Source organism: Salvelinus sp. IW2-2015, linkage group LG14, assembly GCF_002910315.2.
Source record: "Salvelinus sp. IW2-2015 linkage group LG14, ASM291031v2, whole genome shotgun sequence".
Lineage (NCBI taxonomy): Eukaryota > Metazoa > Chordata > Actinopteri > Salmoniformes > Salmonidae > Salvelinus > Salvelinus sp. IW2-2015.
This window is the reverse complement of record NC_036854.1, coordinates 8,780,014-8,791,959: the sequence shown is the minus strand read 5'-3', so window position 1 is coordinate 8,791,959 and position 11,946 is coordinate 8,780,014. Positions and strand designations below refer to the sequence as shown.

The 11,946-nt window shown below is 44.6% G+C and overlaps 1 protein-coding gene across 1 annotated transcript in view; it reads right to left on the bottom strand.

Annotated features, from left to right (window-relative positions):
* akap12b (A kinase (PRKA) anchor protein 12b) overlaps nt 1-11,705 on the bottom strand; it is a 61,885-nt gene extending 50,180 nt beyond the window's left edge. The window contains exon 1 of the mRNA XM_023999667.2: nt 11,376-11,705. Coding sequence (XP_023855435.1) covers nt 11,376-11,492 — 117 coding nt within the window. The 5' untranslated portion in view covers nt 11,493-11,705. The remainder of the gene's footprint in view (nt 1-11,375) is intronic.
* Between the last annotated feature and the right edge of the window lie 241 nt (nt 11,706-11,946).

Below are 11,946 nucleotides of genomic sequence, written 5' to 3'. Positions count from 1 at the left end.
CTTGAGTTAGCCATGTTTCCGTGAAGCAGAGCACGTTGCAATCCCTGATGTCTCTCTGGAATGATACCCGTGCTCGGATTTCATCAACCTTATTGTCAAGAGACTGGACATTGGCGAGTAGTATGCTAGGGAGTGGAGCGCGATGTGCCCGTCTCCGAAGCCTGACCAGGAGACCGCCTCGTTTGCCCCTTTTACGGCGTCGCACAGGGTCGCCGGCTGGGATCAGATCCATTGTATTGGGTGGAAGGCAAAACACTGGATCCGTTTCGGGAAAGTCATATTCCTGGTAGGAACGATGATGAGTTGACGTTAATCGTATATTCAGTAGTTCCTCCCGACTGTATGTAATGAAACCTAAGATTACCTGGGGTACCGATGTAAGAAATAACACATAAAAAAACAAAATACTGCATATTTTCCAAGGAACGCGAAACGAGGCGGCCATCTCTTTTTCGGCGCCGGAAGACAACAATTGCAATTGCGTTCATTGTCCGTAGCTTATGTTTGCCCATACCATAACCAAACCGCCACCATGGGGCACTCTGTTCACAATGTTGACATCAGTAAACCGCTCGCCCACACGACACCATACAGTTGAAATCAGGATTCATCCGTGAAGAGCACATTTCTCTAGCATGCCAGTGGCCATCGAAGGTGAGCATTTGCCCACTGAAGTCGGTTACAATGACACACTGCAGTCAGGTCAAGACCCTGGTGAGGACGACGAGCATGCAGATGAGCTTCCCTGAGATGGTTTCTGACAATTTGTGCATAAATTTGGTTGGTTGCGCAAACCCACAGTTTCAGCTATCCGGGTGGCTAGTCTCAGACGATCCTGCAAGCCTGATGTGGAGGTCCTGGGCTGGCGTAGTTGCACGTGGTCTGCGGTTGTGAGGTCAGTTGGACGTACTGCCAAATTCTCTAAAACGACGTTGGAGGTGGCTTATTGTCGAGAAATTAACATTAATTCACTGACAAAACTGCACATTTTAGAGTGGCCTTTTATTGTCCCCAGCACAAGGTGCACCTGTGTCATGATCATGCTGTTTAATCAACTTCTTGATATGACACAGCTGTCAGGTGGATGGATTATATTGGCAAATGAGAAATTCTCACTAACATGGATGTAAACAAATTTTTGCACAACATTGTTGAGAAATAAGCTTTTTGTGCATATGGTACATTTCTGGGATCTTTATTTCATCTCATGAAACAACACTTTACATGCTGCGTTTATATTTTTGCTCAAAATAGCTTTACTAGCTTACATCAAACGCGACATGTTCGATGATAACAATACTCTCAATCAGGGAGAAAATAAGCATATCAGATGAGATAAAGGGAATTCAAATTCTATTTCCCTTCCCAAACTGCATTATCCTTTCTTTAACGATTGGGACACTCCCTTTGCCTAATTCTCCTTCCTGTTGTCACCCAAGGGACCAATCCCAAATCACCATTCTAGTGTCCATGGCGATAGTTCTCCACACCTCTAAGCATAATAATCACCTTACAATTATCTATGCATGGTGTAGTTTGTAGGGCTAACCATGAGTTATAGAAGGATTTACTGAAGATAAATAGCTAAGACAGAGATCTTTACAGATACCTAAAATATGTGAGGAGGGGAACAACTGATCGCTTTGGATATACACGTGAGGAAGGTATCAGACTATCGCAAATTAACTGTATTCGTGTTGCACGTGCATTCTGTTTTGTGCATAGAAGCTACTTCTATCATGGTTTAACGGAATGATGTAATCAAGTGAGGCTCTTATAACATTCAATAGCAACCTCTCATCACGTCACCTTTCCTTTGTGACCAAAGATCTGACAGGACTGGCTAGGTTAATGCTATATGGTTGAAACCTATCCAGTCCTTCCACACAGTTGTCATGAAGCGAATGAGGCCTTGTGAGAGTATTGGGATGTAGCTGCAGACTCCTACTCAGTCAAACCTCTCCCATTAACCCAAAGCTGAAGATGAGATGGTAGTTCCCCCATTATAGACTCTTTCTTTACCTGAATCCATTTCACTCTCTACCCCTACTGTCATCAGGGGACCAGGAACAATCGCCTGATTCATGTCTTTATGTCACCCTGGCAGGTCCCTCTCTCACTCCACCTCTATGTCTGTCTCTCTCTCTCGCTCTACTCTCCTCTCTATCTCCATCACACTCTCTCCATCCCCCCTGCCTACCTAAAACGCTCCCCTTACTGGGGTCTCTCCATCCTGGCTGTTTTGGGCCGGTGCACACACAGGGCCTCAACACTGTCCCCCTCAGCCCATCCTCAATGGCTCCTCTGTTTGGCCTCATGCCCCACTCCCCTCCCACCCCTCACCCCCTCCACTCCATGCTTGCCTCGTCCATCAGTCCTAAACAGTATAATCAGTGTCATAACAGAGCCAGATCAGCCAGTGCTCATTATAAAGGAACGTATGGGCCTTTATGCCATCCGCTCATTACATTACATAACATTATTATCCATGTTCATAAGCAGCTAGTGTGTTCCACTGAGAGCCAGTGAGTACCCTCTATTGGGAGCTACGTGTAGCTTGACACAGGCAAGTGGAAACAGTGTTTATATGAATGCATGTATGTCTTTATGGATGGATGGTGCTATGTAAGGAATGTTTATGCTACATATATTCCTTGACTGACACAGCTGGTTTGTGTGTGTCAGTAGCAAAACAATGTATGTAGACTCCCACCCAACTAGAGCGAGAGAAAGGGAAGTGGATGAGGAAATGATAGAGGGAGAGTGAGCTGGAGAGAAAGAGAGAGAGGGCGAGAGCGAGATAGAGCGAGAGAGAGAGAGAGAGAGAGAGAGAGAGAGAGAGAGAGAGAGAGAGAGAGAGAGAAAGAGTTTCAAGTTTCATGTTTTTAATGTCACATGCACAATTACAGTGAACTGCCTTTCTTGCAAACTCAAAACCCAACAATGCAATAATCCATAACAATGCTATACTATAAAAAAATACAAGAAATAAGAAATATGAACATAAATATAAATATAACACAATAAGTAAGAAAGCAAGCATGCTATATGCAGGGTCAGTTCCAAAACCATATTTACAATGTGCAGGGATACTGGAGTGATGGAGGTAGATATGTATCGGGTAAGATGACTAGGAAACAGGATATAAGATAAACATGTGAGTATGTGAGTGGGTGTCTGTGTGTGTGTAGAGTCAGTATAAACGTATGTGCATATTATGTGTGAGTGAGAAGATGATGGAGTGAGGGTTTGTGTGAGTGTATAGGGCCCTGTGAGTGTGCATAGAGACAGTGCAAAAATACAAATGACAGGTCAATAAAAATACAAGGTTAACTCAGAAAGTCTGTGTAGCTATTTTGTTAGCCATTTATTAGTCTTATTGCTTGGGGATAGAGGCCGTTCAAGAGCCAATTGGTGTCAAACTTGATGCACCGGTACCGCTCGCCGTGCGGAAGCAGAGAGAATAGTCTATGCCTTGGGCGGTTGGAGTCTTTAACAATTTTCCAGGCCTTCCTTCCACACCGCCTGATATAGATGTCCTGGATGGCAGGGAGCTCGGCCTCTGTGATGTACCGGGCCGCATCACCCTCTGTAGCGCCATGCATTCGAGGGTTGTGCTATTGCCATACCAGGTAGTGATGCAGCCAGTCAAGATGCTCTCATTGGTACAGCTGTAGAACTTTTGAGGATTTAAGGGCCCATGCCAAACTTTTTCAACCTCATGAGGGGGAAAAGGTGCTGTCGCGCCTTCTTCACGTGTTTGAACCATTTTAAGTCTTTAGTGATTTGGACACCGTCAATGTGGATGGGGGCGTGCTCACCTCTCTGTTTCCTGTAGTCCACGATCAGGTCCTTGGTCTTACTGACATTGAGGGAGAGGTTGTTGCTCTGGCACTACACTGCCAGGTCACTGACCTCCTCCCAGTAGGCTGACCCATCGTCGCCGGTGATCAAGCCTACCACCGTAGTGTCATCAGCAAACTTGATGATGGTGTTGAAGTCGTGCGCAGCCACGCAGTCGTGGGTGAACAGGGAGTACAGGAGGGGACGAAACACACTCCCCTGTGGGGCTCCTGTGTTGAGGATCAGCGTGGCAGAGATGATGTTGCCTACCCTCCCCACCTGGGGTCGGCCCGTCAGGAAGCCCAGGATCAAGTTGTAGAGGGAGATGTTCAGACCCAGAGTCCTAAGCTTAGTGTTGAGCTTGGAGGGAATAATGGTGTTGAACGCTGAGCTGTAGTCAATAAACAGCATTCTCACATAGGTATTCCTCTTATCTAGGTGGGTGAGGGCAGTGTGAAGAGCAATTGAGATTGCATCATCTATGGACCTGTTGGGGCGGTATGCAAATTGGAGTGGGTCTAGGGTGTCTGGGATGATGGAGTTGATGTGTGGCATAACCAGCCTTTCAAAGCACTTCATAATTACAGAAGTGAGTGCTACAGGGCGGGTGCTGACCTGATTAAAGACCTTTCTGACTTTGGCCTTGGAGAGCGAGATCACCCACCATCTGGGTTGGTGACGTCCCTCACCCCCAGTGAGATGTTGTTGTCAAAGCGTTCATAAAATGCATTGAGTTCATCTGGTAGAGAGACATCGTTGGGCGGATCACGGTTGGGTCTTCCTTTGTAATCCGTAATGGACTGTAGACCTTGCCACATGCAGCGGGTGTGGTAGGCTGTGTTTTATGATTCCACCTTATTCCTAGATTGTCATTGGCTGGTTTGAGGACTCTGCGGAGGTCATAGCGGGCCTTCTTACACTTATTCCTGTTCTCGACCGTAGCCCCAGTTTTGTCTACTATAGCTCTGTGTGTGGTAGTCCTGTCCTTTAGTTTAGCGCCAACCTTGGTGTTAATCCAGGGCTTTTGATTGGGGAATAGGAAACCCTCACCGTGGGGACAACGTCGCCGTTGCATTTTCTATATGAAGCTGGTGACAGAGGTGGTTAGCTCGTCAATGTTATCGGTGGAGTCTTGAAACATATTCCAATCAGCGATAGCAAAGCAGTCATGTAGCATAACCTCTGATTCTGGTGACCCTTTCTCAATGGAGCGAGTCACGTATACTTCCTGTTTGAGTTTCTGCTTGCAAACAGGAAGCAGGAGTACGGAATCATGATCTGATTTGCAGAATGACGAACGAGTGAGGGCCTTGAACGCTTGCTTGTGGGTAGAATAACAGTGGTCTAGGACTTTATCACTCCTAGTGGCGTTGGAGGCGTGTTGATGGAAATTGGGCATCACGTGTCTCAGTGACACAGAATTAAAATCGCCAGCCACCAGAAAATAACCCTCTGGGTGTAGGTTTTCTTGCTTGTTTATAGCCTTATACAGTTATTTAAGTGCCAGCGTGTTATATTTCTTGTCCTGAGGTGGAATGTATACAACAGTCACGATAACAGCTGAAAACTCCCTCGGAAGGTAGATGGGTCGGGTATTCCAAGACGGGTGAACAGTGGGTCGACACTTCCACCATGCTGGTGGCACACCAGTTGGTGTTGATATAGAGGCAAACTCCTTCCCCCTCGATTTCCCCGACTCCACTGTGCTGTCCGCCCGGTGAATGGAGAATCCATCGAGTTGGATAGCCATGGGGGTATTTTGTCCGAGAGCCATGTTTCAGAAAAGCAAAGAATATCGCAGTTTCAAGAGTCAGGTTGGTAGCAAATCCACAATCGGTGGTCATCCATCTTATTGTCAAGATTGGCCTGTAGAATGGAGGGAAGAGGGGGCCGGTTTTCCCTTCGCCTTAATCTCACCAGGATCCCCCTGCTTGCCTCTGCAATGCCGGCGTTTCCTCTTGGGTACCCCGAAAATTGGGTCGGAATTACAGAGAGAGCCCAGAGCAGATGAGTCGAAGTTGATGCCGGAATTAGGGTAAGTAACTGCCAATCTAATGTTCAAAAGTTCTTGTCGGTTGTAAGAAATAATAGTGGATACATTTCGTGAAAAAAAATAAACAACAAAAAATTTACTAAATAGCAAAGTTGGGTCGGAGCTTGCAAAACGATGGCCATCCAGTACGCCGCCAACTTCATAGAAGAGGACAAAAACTAAATGTCAAAGTTTGGGTGTCTGAGGGATCAAGTGTCCCATTGGTGTGTGTTCCTCCACCCATAAATACACCCATAGACATACAAACACACACACAGACAAGCAAGCATGCACGCATACTCACACAACACAAACACGCACACATCCAAACACTCCACCCACATGATACACACTATCTCTCGACACACTGACACACGCCATGTTTTTGGTGGTAGGGAAGTGTTTGGGGGAGCACATACTCAGCACTGGACCACCCCTGACCTACTTCTGAGCACCGATGGTGGGGAAGGGGGGAGCGAGGCGGAAGATAGGAGGAGAGAAGGTGGTGGAGGGAGAAGAGAGGCATTCCCTGGAACACTCTCCTACTGCCAATCTACCCCTCTAAACAACGTCATCTCTCTAAACTATCTACATACCACCTCATCTCTCTAAAGCATCTACATACCACCTCATCGCTCTAAACTATCTACATACCACCTCATCTCTCTAAACCATCTACATACCACCTCATCTCCCAAAACCACCTACATACCACCTCATCTCTCTAAACCATCTACATTACCAGCTCCTCATCTCTCTAAACCATCTATCATACCACCTCATCTCCCAAACCACCTACATACCACAACATCTCTCTAAAGCATCTACATACCACCTCATCTCTCTAAACCATCATTACATACCACCCCATCTCTCTAAACCATCTACATACCACAACATCTTCTCAAACCATCTACATACCACCTCATCTCTCTAAACCATCTACATACCACAACATCTCTCTAAACCATCTACATACCACCTCATCTCTCTAAACCATCTACATACCCAACATCTCTCTAAACCATCTACATACCACCTCATCACTCTAAACCATCTACATACCACAACATCTCTCTAAACCATCTACATACCACCTCATCTCTCTAAACCATCTACATACCACCTCATCTCCCAAAACCACCTACATAACCACCTCATCTCTCTAAACCATCTACATACCACCTCACTCTCTAAACCATCTACATACCACCTCAGCTCTCTAAACCATCTACATACCACCTCAGCTCTCTAAACCATCTACATACCACCTCATCTCTCTCTAAACCATCTACATACCACCTCATCTCTCTAAACCATCTACATACCACCTCATCTCCCAAAACCACCTACATACCACCTCATCTCTCTAAACCATCTAATACCACAACATCTCTCTAAACCATCTACATACCACCTCATCTCTCTAAACCATCTACATACCACCTCATCTCTCTAAACCATCTACATACCACCTCATCTCCCAAAAACATCCATACTGGATATCACTACCTGTGACAGAGCCATTGCTACTGGGCGATAATCCTATATAAGGATGTGGTAAAGATGTTGTAACTACAGTTGAAGTCGGAAGTTTACATACACCTTAGCTAAATACATTTAAGCTCAGTTTTTCACAATTCCTGACATTTAATCCTAGTAAAATGGCCTGTCTTAGGTCAGTTAGGATCACCACTTTATTTTAAGAATGTGAAATGTCAGAATTATAGTAGAGAGAAAGATTTATTTCAGCTTTTATTTATTTCATCACATTCCCAGTGGGTCAGAAGTTTACATACACTCAATTAGTATTTGGTAGTATTGCCTTTAAATTGTTTAACTTGGGTCAAACGTTTTGGGTAGCCTTCCACAAGCTTCCCACAATAATTTGGGTGAATTTTGGCCCATTTCTCCTGACAGAGCTGGTGTAACTGAGTCAGGTTTGTAGGCCTCCTTGCTCGCACAGGCTTTTTCAGTTCAGCCCACACATTTTCTCTAGGATTGAGGTCAGGGCTTTGTGATGGCCACTCCAATACCTTGACTTTGTTGTCTTTAAGCAATTTTGCCACAACTTCGGAAGTATGCTTGGGGTCATTGTCCATTTCGAAGACCCATTTGAGATCAAGCTTTAACTTCCTGACTGATGTCTTGAGATGTTGCTTCAATATATCCACATCATTTTCCTACCTCAAGATGCCATCTATTTTGTGAAGTGCACCAGTCCCTCCTGCAGCAAAGCACCCCCACAACATGATGCTGCCACCCCCGTGTTTCACGGTTGTGATGGTGTTCTTCGGTTTGCAAGCCTCCCCCTTTTTCCTCCAAACATAACAATGGTCATTATGGCCAAACAGTTTTATTTTTGTTTCATCACACCAGAGGACATTGCTCCAAAAAGTACGATCTTTGTCCCCATGTGCAGTTGCAAACCGTAGTCTGACTTTTTTATGGCGGTTTTGGAGCAGTGGCTTCTTCCTTGCTGAGCGGCCTTTCAGGTTATGTCGATATAGGACTCGTTTTACTGTGGATATAGATACTTTTGTACCTGATTCCTCCAGCATCTTCACAAGGTCCTTTGATGTTGTTCTGGGATTGATTTGCACTTTTCGCACAAAAGTACGTTCATCTCTAGGAGACAGAACGCGTCTCCTTCCTGAGCAGTATGACGGCTGCGTGGTCCCATGGTGTTTATACTTGCGTACTATTGTTTGTACAGATGAACGTGGCACCTTCAGGCATTTGGAAATTGCTTCCAAGGATGAACCAGACTTGTGGAGGTCTACAATTTTTCTTCTGAGGTCTTGGCTGATTTCCTTTTGATTTTCCCATGATGTCAAGCAAAGACGCACTGAGTTTGAAGGTAGGCCTTGAAATGCATCCACAGGTACACCTCCAATTGACTCAAATGATGTCAATTAGCCTATCAGAAGCTTCTAAAGCCATGACATACTTTTCTGGAATTTTCTAAGCTGTTTAAAGGCACAGTCAACTTAGTGTATGTTAACTTCTGACCCACTGGAATTGTGATACAGTGAATTATAAGTGAAATAATCTGTCTGTAAACAATTGTTGGAAAAATGTATTGTGTCAAAATCACAAAGTAGATTTGCCAAAACTATAGTTTGTTAACAAGACATTTGTGGAGTGGTTGAAAAACTAGTTTTAATGACTCCAACCTAAGTGTATGTAAACTTCCGACTTCAACTGTATGTAATAACAGACCATGAGGCACTACTCTGTCAGATGGAATCTCTGGGATACAGGTAAACCTGGATTATATGACAAATGAGGTAAGCCAAACCCCACATCATAAGACAAGCTTAAAGACAACAGCAAACTTCAAAAGCTGTCTGGACCCCGACCATGATGGTCCTGAGATAGAAGGCCCTAGGCCAGGTGATATAGTCTGCCACAAAACATGCAGCCAATGAGTGTTTAGTCACTAAAGGGCTGTATAACTGTCAGTCTGAAGGTCTGAATGACACATTCAAGCCTTTGATGAACTTCACTTCAGTCTGAAAATGAATAGGTGTTTATTCAAGTCATAGCTACTTCAGTGAGAAGTTGATTTCTTCCTGATCTAATCAAGTTTAGAGTGCTCTCCAGTTCGTTAGGTGTGCATTAAACCAATCAGACGTTGAAATTAGATGGGAAACATTTTAGATGGGGAAACCATGAAAATCATTACCTTCATCATCACTGCATAAGAAAGGCATTTCACTATACTTGTGCTCGTGACATTAAAACTTGAAACTAAAGCTGGCTCCTGTATCCAATTCTCCGACACATTTGGGTGAACATTTATGTTTGAAAGTGTGACATTTACTATGGATTTGCTGTTCAGCAGTGAAGGGTAATATTTCCATCTTCTTTGATATAGCTGTTGACCTTTCAAATACAACAGAATAAAGATAAACTAAAAACTGACCTTTGACCTTCTACCCATAGAAAGGTCAATAAATTCAATATGTTTGGTGCCTCAAAAACAGCAGGTGGCCAAATGTGCCAAGCCATTAGCAGAAGTCATCCCAAAGTTGTATTATTCACACATAGCCAACAAAAGCATTAACACAGCAGCAATACATCCATAACTCATCTCATCTTACAGTAGAAAAAAACATCCCTCATGCCTATCAGCAGCTCCCAGCAGCAGATCGTTGGACACACACACAGTGCCCGGCCTGGCTTCGAGAACACCAGCCATAGTAAAACACAAGTTGTTATGCCTTATTAAATTAAAGTGTGTGTGTGTATGTGTGTATGTGTGTGTATGTGTGTGTGTGTGTGTGTGTGTGTGTGTGTGTGTGCGTGTGCGTGTGCGTGTGCGTGCGTGCGTCTTCCGTATGTGTGTGTGTGTGTGTGTGTGTGTGTGTGTGTGTGTGTGTGTGTGTGTGTGTGTGCGTGCGTGCGTGTGTCTGTGTGTGAAAATTACAAGAGCACTGCAAATGTTCAAGTGGGCGCCTGGCTGTTTTTTTTGTAATGGTTTCAAGGATCTCAAGTCAAAACCAGCCAGGCGCCCACTTGAACATTTGCGGTGCTCTTGTTATTTTCTTTTCATATAGTGCAAATACAGACACATGCCTTCCCACTGCTAAGTCTGGAGCGCTGCACTGTCCACCACAGAAGAACCTTGTTGTTGTCAACATGATCCGTGGTTAATTGTTCACAATATAACATAGATGTGGCAATTATGCACCCTACATACCAACATGGGACCAGCAAATTTCTCAATTAATTAGCAATGTAAGAGCAGCTAAGTCAAGCTCATTGTAAGCAACCACATGACATTATCATGTGACAATGTGACACAAATAGACAAAAGGTTATTAGTGGCCAAAATCTTTTTTATGTTTTTCATCATTTTGTCTAGGGTATCTTAGAATATTTTTCAAAAAGTGTGGGAAACTGTCTAGATGTATAAACCTGGAGACCAAGACAAGACAAACAGCTGTCAATCAACTTGGGGGGTGCCATAATATTCTGCATTACATAATTTAACAAAATATTGAAGCCTGTATTATGATTGCATGTTTGTTATTATGATGATTATGAATATGATTACAAATGTTTACTAAATACCTATTTTATTATTATTGTTATCATTCTACATCACAGGCAGAAAATCCATGCTGCTATATTGAAAGGCGCTCAGGGACTGTTGATGTCGTGAGACCAGGTATTGAGCAGTAAATCGTGACCACGGCAGACAATTTTCGGGAGTGTTGCTGCTACCAGCCACAGACAGACAGGCTCACTGCTGCGGGCACAGGCACATTGCATTACTCAGCGAAACTGCCGCGCATCCCACCAGCGATCATTTATGATTTCTAAAAAAATATATTCGACATTGATGCCCAAGATTTACACTTTGTTAATCTATCAAAACAAACTCGTTGGAACTGCCCAAGAGGGTATGCGCCCGATGTTCTCTGTGGCAAGCTTGCGGGTAATGACATTGTCAGCTGTAAAGTGGCCTGTACTAGGGTATGTATACTTTTACCTTGGCGTCGACAACGCTATCCCCCTCCGAAATCGCGTTCACCTCCGCGCTCAGCTCCTCGGCTGACGCATCCTCTTGGCTCTTTTCGTCTGGTTGCGCTGAGGTCTGTGCTCCCATGGCGAAAACCGCACTTCTTTCTCCTCTTTGGTTGATTTGGCTCGTGCTCGCCCCGAAACCACCGCAAACGCGACAAAACTTCAAAAGGTAGCAAGCGACAGCAAGTATGTATCCACGCGCCAAAAATGCGTTTTAGGACCGCTCCAGTGTAGTCGAGCTGTTAAGTGATGAAACAAGAGTGTCAGCGAACTGTTTTAGGGCCCCCTCCTCCCCTCGCTATCACATGGACCAGGCCAGTGCGCCACGGCACGCCTTGCAGCATCAGATGGGATTGGGAACGAGACAGAAACCTGACGAGAGAGGGGAGAGCAGTCGCATTATGCAGCATAGCCCATACACCGACCTCATCCTCCACAAAATTAAATTAGTCCAACTTTGAAATGAATGAATAAACAGAACATAGGCTAGGTCAGAGGAGTTATTCAATAATGTAAGACGTCAACGTGTTGGTTTA